The 15,054-nt window shown below is 51.3% G+C and overlaps 2 protein-coding genes across 4 annotated transcripts; one reads left to right on the plus strand and one right to left on the minus strand.

Annotated features, from left to right (window-relative positions):
• The first annotated feature begins 164 nt into the window (after positions 1-164).
• Khnyn (KH and NYN domain containing) lies at positions 165-9,884 on the plus strand. 2 transcript variants are annotated; one of them, XR_007830414.1, is made up of 7 exons: positions 165-784; positions 1,284-2,407; positions 2,542-2,672; positions 2,753-2,849; positions 8,418-8,585; positions 8,714-8,815; positions 9,407-9,447. XR_007830414.1 is itself a non-coding variant. In XM_051143155.1 (7 exons), exons 1-7 carry the CDS (start codon positions 584-586, stop codon positions 9,654-9,656), a joined length of 2,013 nt encoding a protein of 670 aa, XP_050999112.1. In that variant the 5' UTR covers positions 165-583; the 3' UTR covers positions 9,657-9,884. The 2 variants fall into 2 exon arrangements, 1 of the variants encoding a protein (XP_050999112.1); XM_051143155.1 differs by having other exon boundaries at positions 8,418-8,525; positions 9,407-9,884.
• Positions 9,885-12,195: 2,311 nt separating this feature from the next.
• Sdr39u1 (short chain dehydrogenase/reductase family 39U member 1) lies at positions 12,196-14,711 on the minus strand. 2 transcript variants are annotated; one of them, XM_051143157.1, is made up of 6 exons: positions 14,673-14,711; positions 14,270-14,376; positions 14,107-14,189; positions 13,657-13,778; positions 12,742-12,885; positions 12,196-12,629 (listed from the first exon to the last, which is right to left on the minus strand). In XM_051143157.1, the coding sequence occupies exons 1-6, from the start codon at positions 14,686-14,688 to the stop codon at positions 12,217-12,219; spliced, it is 885 nt and encodes a 294-aa protein (XP_050999114.1). In that variant the 5' UTR covers positions 14,689-14,711; the 3' UTR covers positions 12,196-12,216. The 2 variants fall into 2 exon arrangements, with proteins under 2 accessions (XP_050999114.1, XP_050999113.1); XM_051143156.1 differs by lacking the exon at positions 14,673-14,711 and having other exon boundaries at positions 14,270-14,583.
• Between the last annotated feature and the right edge of the window lie 343 nt (positions 14,712-15,054).

Consider the following 15,054-nt stretch of genomic DNA (forward strand, 5'->3'; position numbering starts at 1 on the left):
GGGGGGGTGGTCGGGCTTAGGGTATGGGTCGGCGGACCGTGCCCAGGGCCCGGGTGGGGCGCTTGGCGCTGGACAGCTAGAGGAAGGGGAGGCGGGGAGGTGGGAGTGGCTAGAGAAGAAATATGGCAGACACGGGCACCCTCTCCCTCCCAGGACTGCAGTTATAGCCTCCGGCAAATATTCATTTCTAAAGAGGCCCTCTTCTACTCGAAACACCCGAGACCACCCAGCTTTGGAACTCTTTCCTCAACCACTCACTTCTTATGACCCTCAGAATAAGCTGAAGGCCCCTTCCCCCTTCCCCTCCCTGGGCGGTGGTCATCAGTTTCCTCTGGCCAGTCGCCCATCCCAGATAGCCTTGTTTGTGAAGGACTTACTTTCCAGGAGAGGCCTGTGTATAGATAATTTTCTATCCTCTCCACCCGCGAGGTAGACTTGCTACCTCTTGGGCCTGTTTACCAGTGCTGTAACTAGGTGCGACCTGTTGATTGCTGGGTGTAGGCCCTGTGACTAGGATTTGGGTTGAAGGGAGACAGAGACTTTGAGCTTGCCTCTGTCCTTCCAGGACCCCCAAGCAGAAGCCATGTCTGCTTGCGGGTTTGCTTTCCCCACTCCTGACCGCTTTGCGGTGTCTGCGGAGGCAGAGGACAAGGTTCGACAGCAGCAGGCGCGCTTGGAGCGTGTCTTCGGCGTGAGAGTGAGCATCCTCCCCAAAGACTGCCCCGAGAACCCGCACATTTGGCTGCAGCTTGAGGGCCCCAAGGAGAACGTCTGCAGAGCCAAGGTGAACGCCTCTCCCTTTAGGCCTGCTCTGAGCTTTTTAGCACGCCGCCCCTCCTCTAGGGAGAATCGGAGGAGGGGCTGGGGAGGGCCTCTGCCGCTTTGCTGTCTCATTGGCTGCCTCTGCCCTGAGTGGTGAGGAACTAGGCAGTTCTTTTTATTTAGAATTTTGGTTTCACTTCTGCCTTGGTGGCCCAGGTTCGTTAGGCATTTAGAAACAAATCACTTTTGATCATGGGGTTAGTAGAAGTAATCCCACTGTACAGGTGGGCCTTGCCAAGGAATTCACTTGGGGTGAATGCTACATTTTCCCCCCTTTGGCCTCAAGGCCAATATGGCTCCACTACCTGACAGCCCTCTGATCTATTCTTAAATGTCCATATGTCTACAGTGGGAATAGTAACATTATCTACATGGATGATGCAAGTCCTCGGAGCTCAGGGGCAACAATGAACCTGAAGGGGATGGCTTCTAGAAGTTTCCTCTCTGCCTTTTCCGTCTAGGAATACCTGAAAGGGCTCTGTAGCCCAGAACTGCAGAGTGAAATCCACTACCCACCCAGACTGCACTGCATCTTTCTGGGAGCCCAAGGTTTCTTCCTTGACTGCCTGGCTTGGAGCACATCTGCCCACCTGGTGCCCCTGGTTCCTGGCTCTCTGATGATCAGTGGCCTAACTGAGGCGTTTGTGATGGCTCAGAGCCGGGTGGAGGAGTTAGTGCAGCGGCTGAGCTGGGAACTTCAGCTCCAGTCTTGCCGGGGAGCCTCTGACAATGCTGGAGTGCTGAGAGACTTCTCTGGCCTGCTGCAGACTAGGGAGGATGCCTACACAGAGGCCCTGCTGCAGCTGCCCCTGGCCGTCCAGGAGGAGCTCCTAAGTCTGGTACAGGAGGCATCCAGAGGGCAGGGGCCACAGGCATTGCCCTCTCGTGAGCGGGGGAGCCCAGGCCTGTTGAGTGCTCAGTTTCAGGGAGGCAGGGCTACTTTGAATAAAGGCTGGGAGTCCCTGGGCACTGGAGTGGTGGAGTGGGGAGACTCAAGGGCAGCAGGAGAAAACCATATTGTGGAGGAGAAGGGAAAGAAACAGGATGGGGTCAGGGAGAAGAATTCAGGGCCGAAGGCACCCTGTGGGGACGAGGGCTGGGAGAGAGGAGTGGCTTTTAGGTCACAGCTAGCAAGTGGAGGAGCAGAAGAGGTGGCCTCCCTGAGAGGAAAGGCCTTGGGGAAACACGAGGCTCCTCAGCAAAGAGGAGGGTTTAGTGTTCCAGGCGAGCCTGCTGCTGCCCATGTGCCCTGTCAGAGGGCCGCTCAAACCCGGGGAGCCTCTCTCCTCCAGCGGCTCCATAATGGGGCCACCTCACCTCCAAGAGTGCCTAGCCCTCCCCCTGCGCCAGAACCCCCATGGCCCTGTGGAGACCGAGATCGGGGAGACAGGGCAGACAAGCAGCAGGCTGGGGCTCGAGGTCGGGGGTCTCCATGGAAACGAGGCTCTCGTGGGGGCAACTTGGTGACTGGCACACAGCGTTTCCAGGAAGCCTTACAGGATCCTTTCACCCTGTGCCTTGCCAATGTGCCTGGCCAGCCAGATCTCCGCCATATTGTCATTGATGGCAGCAACGTGGCCATGGTGTAAGTAGCTGATGGAGGGGCTGAGTTCTGAGGAGGGAGGACGAGACAGGCATCTTTGTCTGTTTTGGAGGCATCTGCTGAGGGGCTGGTACCGCGGCCTCTTCTGGGTCCTGAGTGTTGACTCTGCTTTGCAGGCATGGCCTCCAGCACTACTTTTCAAGTCGCGGCATTGCTCTTGCTGTACAGTACTTTTGGGATCGGGGGCACCGGGATATAACCGTCTTTGTGCCTCAGTGGCGCTTCCGCAAGGATTCCAAGGTCAGAGGTAAGCTGGGTTTGGTCATCTGTGTCCTGGGTGAGGCTGTGTCCACCTTGAGGCGAACCCTGTTGTGCCTTGTTCTGCAGAGAGTCACTTCCTGCAGAAGCTGTACTCCCTGAGTCTGCTCTCCCTGACACCCTCACGCGTCATGGATGGCAAGAGGATTTCTTCTTATGATGACAGGTATCTGTTCCTTTCCTGGCCCCCAAGTTTGATATTCTAGGACTCTAGTGAGACTTGGAGTAGGAGAGTGATGCTCCTGACCTCTGTCTCCCAGTCTGAGGAGTGGACTTAGTTCCCGTGAGGCAGAGGATGGATGGGGTAGGTAAACCAGATTTGCAGGTGAGGTGACACGGACTGCAGTCAACTGCTGTTTGCCTGCTTATCACTCACTCACCTTGCGTTTCTAGAACGTGCTGTATAGTCTAGAACATACTGGTGTAATGGAGAGCGGAAAAAGTTGGTGACATAAACCGCTGACAGAACTTTCTACATCGAGAAAGTCTTTGAGCATTCTGGGAAAGGGAGAGTAAAGTTTCAGAAGAAATACAGTGTGGAGACACGGTGTTGGCTACTAGGAGCGTCGAGAACACAGTGCAGCAAGACCAGCAGCCTCAGAGCCAAGGGGACTGTCAGGGTTAGAGGGCCAGGCTTCATTACTGATCTGCTCTCTCCATGGCCTTGGCCCCACCTCTTAGTGAATCAACCTCTTTGTCTCAGGATCCTTCTCCTTGTGAATTGCAAAAGAAGATAAGGTATGTGCTTGCCTCATTCCTGGTGCTAAGCAAGAGGTAGTGACATCACCTCTTAACACTGCATGGGCCCAGTTAAGTTGCATGAAGCTGGGTGTGGTAATCCCCAGCACCTGAGAGACTGAGGCAGGACAATACTTATTAATTTGAGGCCAGCATGAGCTACCAAGTATCTTCCAGGCTAGCCCGGACAACAAAGTGAGACCCTCTCTTGATAAACTAAAAAGAAAAAATAATTAAAGGAAAAAAAAGTGATGCATAAAATATCATCTCTATTTACAAAGTAATTGGTTAACTCCCTTGACAAAAGAAAATTAGAATTTTAAAGTTACCATATAGGCTAAACAGAAAACATAGGATATATATTTCTGTTACAATTGTGCACACATAGTATGGAAATATACGCATTTTAAAGCTAATTAGCTATTTTAAATCTTTGTAAAAATTATTTATTTTATGTGTAGTAGTATTTTGCCTGCATGTATGGATGTGTACTGTGTGCATGCTTGATGCCCACAGAGTCCAGAAAAGGGTGTCAGATCCTCTGTAGCTGGAGCGGCCTGATGTGGATGCTGGAAGCCAAATGCAGGTCTTTTGCATGCGCAGCAGCAAGTGCTCTTAACTTTTGAGCCGTCCCGCAGCCCTATTTAAATTTTTTAATAACTAAAAGTGCTTATTCCTTAGGACATTATTCAGTTTTTAAAGATTTACTTCCAAATCACAGTGACTATCTTAGTTTATTTTCCTGTAACTCTGATAAAATACTCTGAAAAGGGGGACTGGAGAGATGGCTCAGAGGTTAAGAGCACTGGCTGCTCTTTTAAAGGTCCTGAGTTCAACTCCCAGCAACCACACGGTGGCTCACAACCATCTATGATGAGATCTGGTGCCCTCTTCTGTCATCCAAGTGTGCATGCAGGTAGAACATTGTATATATAATAAATAAATAAATCTTAAAAACAAACCAAAAAACCTCCGAAAAAGGCAATGTAAGAGGCTGGAGAAATAGCTCAGGGGTTAAAGCCCTTGTGGCTTTTCCAGGGAACCAGTTTGTTTCCCAGCACTCACCCCAGACAACTCATATAACTCCATGAGGCCATGGATGTACATGTACAGACACATACAACCCGAGGTGGATCCTTGGGCACACATGGTAGAGAGAGTGAACTGACTTCTGCAAACTTTTCTCTGATCTCTACACGCATAATTAAAAAAGCAACTTTAAGGAGGGTTTAGCTCCCAGTTCCAGGTTGCAGTAACATAAGCAGGAACGTAAGGGGCTGGTCACATCACATCCATGGTCAGGAACGGAGAGCAGAGAGTGCATAGGTGATAGTGCTTAGCTTGCTTCCTCTGCTGCCTAGGGCATGGTGCCACTCACAGTGGGTGGGTCTTCCCACTTTGACTAATGACGTTCTTAAGACCTAGACAGTCCTTCATTGTGAACTCTTCTCAGGCGATTCCAGATTGTATTAAGGTGACAGTTAAAAAGTAAACAGCGCAGCGATGATATGTCTTATCTTTTCAGAAAGCTCACTTTTACTTCCTAGAAGTAAATAATTATTTACAGAAGGTACTTACTTCACTGCCTTCTTGTCTTAGGCGCCTATTGCTATGATCAATGCCATGATGCAGAGAAACTGGGGAGGAAAGGGCTTATTTCATCTTAAACTTTCAGCTAATAGTCATCTCTGACAAAAACCCGAAGGCAGGAATTGGTGATTGGTGCAGAGACTACAGAGGGATGCTGCTTACCGGCTTGCTCTTCTTGGCTTGGCTCAGCTTGCTTTCTTGTTCCACCCAGGGCCACCTGCCTAGACATGGCAGTGGCTCCCAGTGAGCTAGTCCTTCCTCTAACAATCAGCAATAATTAAAAAAAAAAATGTCCTAGCCAGGCATGGTGGGGCATGCTTTTAATCCCGGCACACAGGAAGCAGAGGCTGGAGGATGGCTGTGAGTTCGAAGCCAGCCTGGTCTACAAAGTGAGTCCAGGACAGCCAAGGCTACACAGAGAAACCCTGTCTTGAAAAACCAAAACCCAAAACAAACAAACAAACAAAAAAACAAACAAAAGCCCTACATACTTGCTACAGGCAACCTGATGAAGTCCTTTTCCCAACTGAGGGTGACCTTCCTAAATAACTGTATACTGTATCAAGTTGAAAAAAAAAAGCCAATCAGGACACCCCTGATGCTACTTTATTTTTGACAGGATCTCACCATATAGGCCTGGGCTGAACTGGTACTTTAACCATATGCAAGGTTGGCTTTGAACTTGTGGAAAGCCTCCTACTTCAGCCTCCTAAGAGCTGCTGTTTTGTTTGAGGCCTAGATTTTAGTTTATCTAAGATAACTGTAACAGAATTGATACTGGAGGCAGAGTCAGTGTAGTGCATAGTTGTGTGAGACCTGGTGGATACATGATGGAAACTCAGAATTTCTCTTCGTTATGGTAAGTCGGCATGGTAGAGCACAACAGAGCCTCCCGAATGAGTGCTGCAGAGTAGGGTGTATCCTGAGAGCAGTAACCAGCTTAACTAGAAGGCACCCTGTGCCCCTCACTGAGCATTAGCACCCCCTTGGCTTGTTTCCTAAACACCTGTCATACCTAACCCTGATTCCCGGTTTTCACATATGACTTGGAGAAAGAACTCTGGACCAGGAGTTGGTCCCTGGCTTCAGAAGGCCCAAACAAAGTGAATGACAAAATCCCTGTAAATCACGCGCTAGAGGGACTCAGGGAAGGGAGCCCTGTTGTGACTGGGGTTTTACAGGCAGGAAGGGCCTGAGAGTTTTTGTGGATTGAGAAGGATGTGGGTGGGATGGATCTCTTTGATTTTAAACCTCTCAAAAGTGCACTGCCCACCACCGTGTGACTCTTACACTTTGGATGCAGGATTATCAAAATGGGACCTGGGCACAGTGGCAAATGCCTTTAATGCCAAAACATGGGAGGCAGAGGCAGGGCTGGGCGGGCCAAGAAGATGAGGAGTTTGAGGTTAGCTTCAGCTATTCAAGGAGTTGGAGGCAAGCCTGGATTATATGAGCTCCTGTCTCAAAACAAAACAAAATAGAACAAAACAAAAGAATTGCCAAAGTGGGCCTCAGATGTCTTTAGAAAACTTTAAAACTTTGGGGTTGGAGAGATGGCTTAGTGGTTAAGAGCATTGGCTGGTCTTCCTGAGGTCCTGACTTCAATTCCCAGCACCCACGTGGCAGCTCACAATCTAATGCCCTCTTCTGGTCTGCAGGCTTGCATGCAAATCACCTATATACATAACATTAAAGTTTTATTTTTCTATTTATTGTTTTGAAATAAGGGCTCATGTGGCCCAGGCTGGCCTCAGGCTCACTGGGTACCCGAGGATGACCTTGAACTGATTCTCCTGCCGCCGCCTTCTGAGTCCTGACATTAGTGGTTGACGTCACCATGCCTAGTTTATGTGGTGATGGCGACTGAACCTAGGGCTTTGGCATGCCAGGTGAGCACTCTTGCAATCAAGGTGTATTGCCAGCTCCCAGAAAGTGAGCTCCCGAGGCAGCTTTTACTGTAAAGGCCTAGGATGCACTCTGAGATGGAGAAACAAGTCAGAGAGCAGAGCATGTGTGGAGAGTGTGATCTGAGCACTGATCTTGGCTGGAGCTGAGAGCACGTTAAAGAGTACTGGGAGAAAAGACTAAGGGTGACATGGAGGTGACGGGAGGAAGGACTCAGGGTGACATGGAGGTGACAGGAGGAAAGACTCAGGGTGACATGGAGGTGACTCTAGAGGCCCTTAGCTGCCAGGCCTGCACACGTGGCCGTTATTGAAGGCCGTTCACTTGGGCTGGGTTGGGGTGAAGGGCAGGCGTGGAAGAGCTCCGTGTAGGGAAAGAGCAGACGAGACTGGAGTGCGGTGGATGCATTGGTAGAAGGCTGGGCTGTAGTCTTAATTTTATTGTCTGAATTGTTAAGGCGACTGTGGCCTTGGGAAAGAAGGCAGTGTGGAAAGGTCTGGAGTGGAAGGCTTTTCAGAGGAGAAATGTAGGTTTGTGCGTGACTGGTGGGTGGGAGAAAGTTACAGCTAGCTCTGACTGTACGTAGACACAAAGTGTTCAGTGACGGCTGTGATGAGTGGTGCTGTTGGGAGACTTGGGTTCATCACTGTTTGCTCCCTAACCTTGGTGCCTGTGTCTAGTCGGTCACCTATAGATGGGTGATGCTGGGGTGAGAAGTTGAATATGGAGGCACAGGCTGTGGTCCCAGCCACTGAGGAGCCTGGGGCAGAAAGGTTCAGAATTCAAAGCCGGCTGGAGCTGCAGAGCGAATTCAAGGCTAGACTGAATAAATTAGCAAGATCCTGTCTTCGATTTGTTGTTGTTTATTTGTTTTTGAGACAGGGTCTCTCTGTGTAGCCCTGGCTGATCTGAAACTATGTAGACCAGGCTGGCTTAGAACTCACAGAGATCTGCCTCTTTGCCTCCTGAGTGCTGGGATTAAAGGTCTGCACCACCATACCTTGCCTGTCTCTGCTTGGCCTCACCCCGTTGGTAGATATCTATATCTATCAATCTATTTATCTGTTTGTCTGTCTGTCTGTCTATCTATCTATTATCTGCCTATCATCCATCTATCTATCAGTTATGAATCTACCTATCATCTGTCATGCCATCTATTTATCTGGCTCTATCATCTCTCATGTATGTATCTATCATCTATCTATCTATCTATCTATCTATCTATCAATCCTGTCTATCCTCTATCACTCATCTGTTATTTATCTGTCTGTCAATATATATCATCCATCTACCCATCCATCTTCCATCTGGTGGTAAAGCACTTGCCTAGGATGCATGAGGGACTGGGCTCAATTCCCAAGAAGCCCTCCTCACCCTTCTTCAGTTAAGTCACTGAGCTGGGAGACTGACCTCCATCAGCAGAAGAGGATCACAGGCACTGACAGCAGGCTGTGGGGTCAGATCCTTGGCGAATCCAGAATGGTCTGTGTTTTTGAGACAGGTTCATGGTAAAGCTGGCGGAAGAGACCGATGGGATCATTGTCTCCAATGACCAGTTCCGGGATCTGGCAGAGGAGTCTGACAAGTGGATGGCAATCATCAGAGAGCGGTGAGGGAATAGGGCAGCGACTCAGACCTTTCTCTAAACCAGCTCTTCTCTGGCCACTGGGTGAGAATCCTGGGAAAGGGCTTGAAGATGCCTCAAAGGTTGATAGCCAGTAGCTCCTGGTGGTGCTGGTCCCAGATGCCTGGGAGGTAGGCAAGGTCGTGTCTGTAACGTCCTCTTTCCTCATCTAGCCTGCTGCCCTTCACCTTTGTGGGGAACCTCTTCATGGTCCCAGATGACCCACTGGGGCGAAATGGCCCCACCCTGGATGAGTTCCTGAAGAAGCCGGTCAGGTAATGCCCCTACTTCAACAGATCTGCTCTCCCTTCTTTTGTTTTTTTGAGACAGGGTTTCTTTCTCTATGTAGCCCTGACTGTCCTGGATTTGCTTTGTAGACCAGGCTGGCCTCGAACCCACAGTGATCCACCTGCCTCTGCCTCCTGAGTGCTGGGAGTAAAGGCATGCACCACCACCGCTGGCCAGATGTGCTCTCTGAAGGATGGAGGCCATCTTGATTGCACAGTAGTCCTGAGTTTGCTGGCCTCGCCTTTAAAATCTTCACCAGGGAATCCTGACACAGACCTTCATACTTAGGCAGAGAAACGTTTATGTTTTTTCTCTTCTGGTCAGTGTGTTTGACGGAGCTATTTGGGAGATGGTTGCGAGTACTGATAGCCAGTTGTCCCCCACACCCTCTGCTGGCTCATTGAGTGATTAAGTGAGGGCTACAGTCTCATTGGGTCCCTAGCAGGTTGATACTGCCACAGAGTGGCCTGCTTAGGAAACTTCATGAATCGGCCTCCTAAAGGTCGGTTCGGCTGAGGTTCCCCGAGGCCCAGTTTCTCTCCAGAGTGCTCATCAGTTCTTACTCTGCTTTGCTCCAGGAAACAGGGCTCTTGTAAGACTCAGCAGCCCTCCAAAGGCCCCACAGAACAGGGCAATCCGCAGCCGGGGAAGGAAGAGGAGAGGGCCAGTGGCGGCATTCGGAAGAGCCGGGAGACAGAGCGGCTCCGGCGCCAGCTCCTGGAAGTGTTTTGCGGTCAGGACCACAAGGTGGACTTCATCCTGCAGCGGGAACCGTACTGCCGGGATATCAATCAGCTTTCCGAGGCCCTGCTGAGTCTCAACTTCTGAGCCCTACTTGCCTGCATCGCTGCTGCCCTGGTAGAGTGCCTCCCTTAGCCCCGCCCCTTCTGTTACAGTCCTGCTGCTGCTCAGACTGACTCAGGCTCACTGGTAGATGGTGCTTTGGCTCCAGGAAGCACCAGGGAAGAGGATCTGAGTGTAGGGATACTCTTGCCTGGGGTACTTTGAGGATAGGGGGCCATAAAGTGACTCAACCTGACGGAGGACCGCAACCAGCTCTTTGATCAGATCTGACTCCTCAATGCTGTCTTTCCGAAGGGTTTCTGTAGGGTGCGGAGGCTGAAGACTGAGACTGTGGCTTCACTTCCGGCTTAAACTGGCTTAGAGGCTATAGTAGACTGGAGGTGACTAGAAGGCTAAGCTGAGAAAGCCAGCATCCTCAGGCTGCTCCTCGGAATGGCTGAGCTGTCTGTCCCCTGTGGGCTGTTGGCAGTGGGACAGCAGAGAACAAGAACGCAGAGGGCATAGGCTTCCGGTCTCAGGTGTGCCTGCCCGTGACCTTGACAGAGTCGCTTGGCCTTTACCTATGTCTACACATCAGGCTAAAAAAAAAAACCTTTGAGAGGAGAAATGAGAACACAGGAAGGCTCCTGTGAGGAAGTGTCCTTGGATCATGGCTCAGGTATGTCTGCCTGTGATTGCACAGGCTCCCTAAACCAAAACTTCACTTTCAGAGATGTCCACTGTCCACACCCTCGATTTTAACACTGGGTTCTCTCTAGAACATATCCCGTGACGGCTGCAGCCCTTTTCCAGCAACCTTCAACACACACACCAAAAGAAGAGTCAGAGTTGACTGTCCCGTTCCCTAACTAAACACTCTCAGGGTTCCTATGAATGGCAGCTGCTCAGTTGTACTTCTGGGGTTTGTTTACAGATTAACAAACGGAGTCAGAAAGGCCCCGAATCCATGAAGTCATGATTTGCAGTGACAGTGTTAGTTAAGGACGACGGGTTCCATTCGGCATGACACACTGCTGCTTTGTGTGTCTGGGGAAGGAAGCCGAGGCATGAGTTGACAGATATCATGACAAACTGTTTACACCCAAATTTCCACAACGCATTGTTTTGTGTCTGATTGAACTCTTCCTGTGCCGGGGAATTTAAAATCTGCAGGGAGGCCCACTCCTTACTTGGATGCATTGAGCGTAGTTTTTCCTCTTGTGTAGTCTCACTTGCTTTTCTATTACTTTTAGCTTCTCCAGGAATAATTTAGAGTTAGTCAGCTTCTTAGATGCCAGAATCAGATTAAGAGGGACAGAGAGGTAAGGCAGCTGCCCCTGGGTTCAGTTCTGTTCGCAAGGTCCCCAATTAGATCCTTTCCTGGCTCTGGCTTAATCCGAGGGACACTGAGAGTCGGCTGTGTGGAGCTCCCTAGGCCTGTTTCATTGGGCTGCTCTCTTCTCTACAGCACATTGATTTAGGCTAGGTGTTGGAGACAAGTTGATCAGGGAAATGACAGTGACCCTCTCAGTGCCCGGGGGTGGGGGGGGGGAGGATGGGTTCAACTGGTGCTGGTAGAAGTGCTTTCTAACTCTGGGGTTGTTTGTTTGCTCTTTTCACTTGCTGTGATGGTGAGTGTACAGAGGGCCAGGGTTATCTTCCCTTCTGCGCTGAGGGCCGTGAAAGGCTGAAGCAGATGAGACACACCCTAGTTTGTTTACGGAGGGGCACTGACCTTGTCTTACCGCAGCATGATGAGCCGGGGCTGCATGTGTTCCCTACATTAATTCAGTGCCATCTGCTGACATACTGAAGGTGCCCCACAGGGCCTTTTCTCCACTTTTGCTGGCATCCTCTGAACAGGTGGTCAGGGTGACACCAGAACTTACTGGAAACCATATATATATATATATATATATATATATATATATATATATATATACTGGAGTCAGATCAAGAGGGACAGAGAGGTAAAGCAGGTGCCCGTGTTCAATTCTGTTCACAAGGTCCCGAGTTAGATCCTTTTCTGGCTCTGACTTAATCTGAGTGACACTGAGAGTTGGCTGTGTGGAGTTCCATAGGCCTGTTTCATCGGGCAGTATATATATCTATATATCTATATAATTTCTGTCATAACCTTATGTCTCACCAGCTCATTTGGGAAGAGACCAAGAAAGGGAAGAATTAAGGGAAGAGGTTGTGTATTACAACGTTCAGAACCACCATTTAGAAAGAAGAGGCATTTAGGTTAACAGTTCATAATTCTAGGAGAACCTACGCCAAAGAGACAGCCGAAGCTAGTGATATAATTTATCTTTATTGCTGTAACTTGAGGTTTCTCTACGCAGTGTATAGGACAGCAGGGGCAACAAGGTGACACACAGAAACCACAGGAAATTGAAGAGGTTAAGGTTAGAATGAGATTACATCCTTGAGACTGGAGTTTCTCAGTTAGGGTTGGAATAACAGAGCGTGGAAGAACACGAGGGGCAGAGATTCTAAGAGCCAGATAGATGGCTTCTGATCTCAAACTACAGGGGTGACCTGACCCAGTTCTCAGTATGCAGACACAGGCCCAGCTCCTGCCTTGGGGCTCCCGCTCTGCTTACGCCACCACGTCCTTCAAGGCAGCCCCCAACTCTGGGAAGGCATACTGGTAGCCGGTGGCCAGTGTCCGCCGTGGGACCACTTTCTGGCCTTCCAACAGCATGGTAGCACGTTCTCGTCCAAAGACTGCTTGCACCACGGTGCTGGGGACGGGTATGACCGCTGGGCGGCCCAGGGCGGCCCCCAAGGCTTGGGCGAACTCGGCATTGGTAGTGGTAGATGCTGGAGCCACTCCGTTCAGGACTCCTTGGACGTGGTTTGCTTCTAGGGCGTGATTCAGAATTCCTGCCAGGTCACCGATGTGTATCCACGGGAAGAACTGGTGACCTGAACCAATGGGGCCTCCTAGGCCCAGGCGGAAGGGCAGGAGCATGTGTCCAATGGCACCGCCCCCACGGCCCAGCACAACCCCTAAAGCAGACAAGAGGGGTGGCACAGGAAGGTTGCTTAGCCTTGGAAGCTCACTGTAAGCTCAGCCCAGAAACCTTCCGCTCTGCCTGGTTCCCAGGCCCACCGTCCTCACCTGAACGGACTACAACCTGGCGCGTAGACTCCCCAGGAAGCCTGGCCGCCGCCTCCCATTTGGTTACCAGGTTGGAGAAAAAGTCAAAGTCCCCGCCTGGGCTGTCCTCATCGTACTCCTCCGTTAGGCTTGGCTGGTAGTAAGCTGTCATGGAGAGCACTCGTTTGCTCTGTGCTGCTCCTTAGCCCCGGTCTCCCTGACCCTCTCAACGAGCCATGACTGTTTTCCCCTTGAGTGTCCCCGCGTGTGCCTGCCGGGAAGACTCGCCTTTGGCTGCCGGGCTATGTGCAGAGGCTGCTGGCTTGTAGTAGTTAGGCACAGAAACTTGGGTGCTAGGCTGCTTGGGTTCCACCATCCCTGACACCCGTGACTTTTTTTTTTTTTTTGGCAAGTCACCTCTCTGTATGAAAAATCTGTATCTTCAATATGGGAGTAACTGTACCTACCTCATAAGGCTATCGCAAGGATTAAACAATATCACATGTGTAAAATACTTAGTACAGTGGCTCACTGATCATACTTTAATTCTCTGCAACTGTTTGGTCCCAATGGTGACACAACTGTAGGGGGCCTCTTCATAAAGAACTGGGGTGCAAAAAGCAGGGGGCTTGGGTGTAAGGAGCCTTTTTCAGCTACAGGACCGGCACCGCCCCTTTCTCTGTGGGCTTCCAAAAAGGGCTCCTAGCTTTCAGTCTCAAGCCAAGTACACACCCCACTCCCATTCTGTCCTTCCACACCCATAAAGACCACACAGTGGAAACACAAGAGGTCAGGAGACACCTGCGTGGGTGGAGGGCCTAGGAAGCTACCCGGGAAAGGACGCATGCTAGCCCCAAGTGCCTGAGCCGCTTCCTCTGGTCTTCCAGGCTCCCTGTTAATGTTAAGGGGCTGGTGATTGGGGGGGGGCGGGCATACCTACACCTGTGACTAGTATCCAAGCCTGGGGTGGGTGTGCAGCTTTGGTGATGGCGTTAGCTAGCAAGTGGGTGGTATCCAGGCGGCTGGTGAGAACTTCTTTTTGGAAGGCTGCATTCCATCTGCAGAGATGAAAAGAAAAGCTCAGAAGTACAGACATGCCCCTAAGCCGTATCCTCACTCATCCTGTTCCCAACCCTGCCAGCCAGTTCTATGTCTGTCCTACCGCCTAACTCCGGGTGGCTAAGAAAGGTAACACCCCCCCCACGATAGGCATGGACCGTATGTATCTCTTTACCCACAACACTGGGTTTCCTTAGACACAGGTATAGAGCAGGCGCCAAGGCTCAAGGGGGGCACGTGCACAGTGTATGTTTATGATACACAGCGTCCTGGAGTGGACCCTCTCCCCCCTGTGCAGGTGACATCTGCTCTTCCGGCCCTGCTAACCTTCGGAGAGGGTTGAGGATGTTCTCGCCAGCCAGGTTGATGACAACATCGCAGAGGGGCAGCCCCGCCCTACTGAGCTCACTCTGTTGGGGGAAAGCACAGCGCCTGCTGATGGTCCCCTCCCGCACAAATTACCCTCCCACCTTCCACGAGCTGGACATACCCACGTGACTCGACCTGGCCCAGGCTGTCTGGAGACCAACGTAACTTCGTGACCCCTGGCTTTCAGCAGCTGGCTTAGGGCTGTCCCAATGAATCCCGTCCCGCCACCTGATGGGGGGGGGGGGAGCACAAACTGTTCACTCAGAGGGTGGGGGCAGGCCATCTGCGGGCGGCCCCTTAGGGGTTTGGTCCCATCTCACACAAGTCCTCTCTTCTCCTCCACCCGCCCCGCGGTGCAGAGGTGACACAGGGCACGGGGTTTCAGAGATTCAGCTTTCGGGGCCGGGGAACCAAGGCTAGGTTGTCTGCTTAGGAGATTGCGCCTTGAGGGCACGTTCTCTCAGCTCTCCACCGCAGCCTAAGCCCGCCCGCCCGCCCACCCTTCACTCTCAACCCTCTCTCACCTACAAGCACCCGCATAGTGACAGGGAGCTAGCGCGCCTGCGCGAGATTTAAATACGGGACGTGATTACCCGCCTCACCTCACGCGGATTTCAGGACTAGGTGTGCCCCGCCCTCCCCCACCCGGAAGGAGTCACAGCAATAGCGAAGGGCGGAACGTTTCTCTGGGAAGAGGAGTAAGGGAGCAAGAAGAGCAGAAAGGATCCGCTCCTAAAGAAAACCAGCACTACTCTAGACCACAGAGCGCTGGGCGCTTGTTCAATGGTGGCCGCAGCACTGTGGAATTCTGTCTTCCTTGATCTTTTCTCACTGTTGTGCCGCCTCCTGCCGGCGCCGGAGGTGCCCAAGTTTCCTGTCCAGTAGATCTGCGCCCCTGCCCTTGCT

The sequence above is a fragment of the Acomys russatus genome, chromosome 3 (genome assembly GCF_903995435.1).
Source record: "Acomys russatus chromosome 3, mAcoRus1.1, whole genome shotgun sequence".
In the NCBI taxonomy this organism is placed as follows: domain Eukaryota; kingdom Metazoa; phylum Chordata; class Mammalia; order Rodentia; family Muridae; genus Acomys; species Acomys russatus.

Bases quoted from the DNA above. Each gene is read 5' to 3' on its own strand.
- Khnyn (XM_051143155.1), top strand. From the start codon at position 584: ATGTCTGCTTGCGGGTTTGCTTTCCCCACTCCTGACCGCTTTGCGGTG. The intron at 2,673-2,752 runs GTAAGCTGGGTT...CTTGTTCTGCAG, and splicing joins CAAGGATTCCAAGGTCAGAG to AGAGTCACTTCCTGCAGAAG. The intron at 2,850-8,417 runs GTATCTGTTCCT...TTTTTGAGACAG, and splicing joins ATTTCTTCTTATGATGACAG to GTTCATGGTAAAGCTGGCGG.
- Sdr39u1 (XM_051143156.1), bottom strand. From the start codon at position 14,431: ATGGCCTGCCCCCACCCTCTGAGTGAACAGTTTGTGCTCCCCCCCCCC. The intron at 12,886-13,656 runs GTATGCCCGCCC...TCTCCATGACAG, and splicing joins GATACTAGTCACAGGTGTAG to CTTACTACCAGCCAAGCCTA. The intron at 12,630-12,741 runs GTGAGGACGGTG...TGTCTGCTTTAG, and splicing joins CCAGGTTGTAGTCCGTTCAG to GGGTTGTGCTGGGCCGTGGG.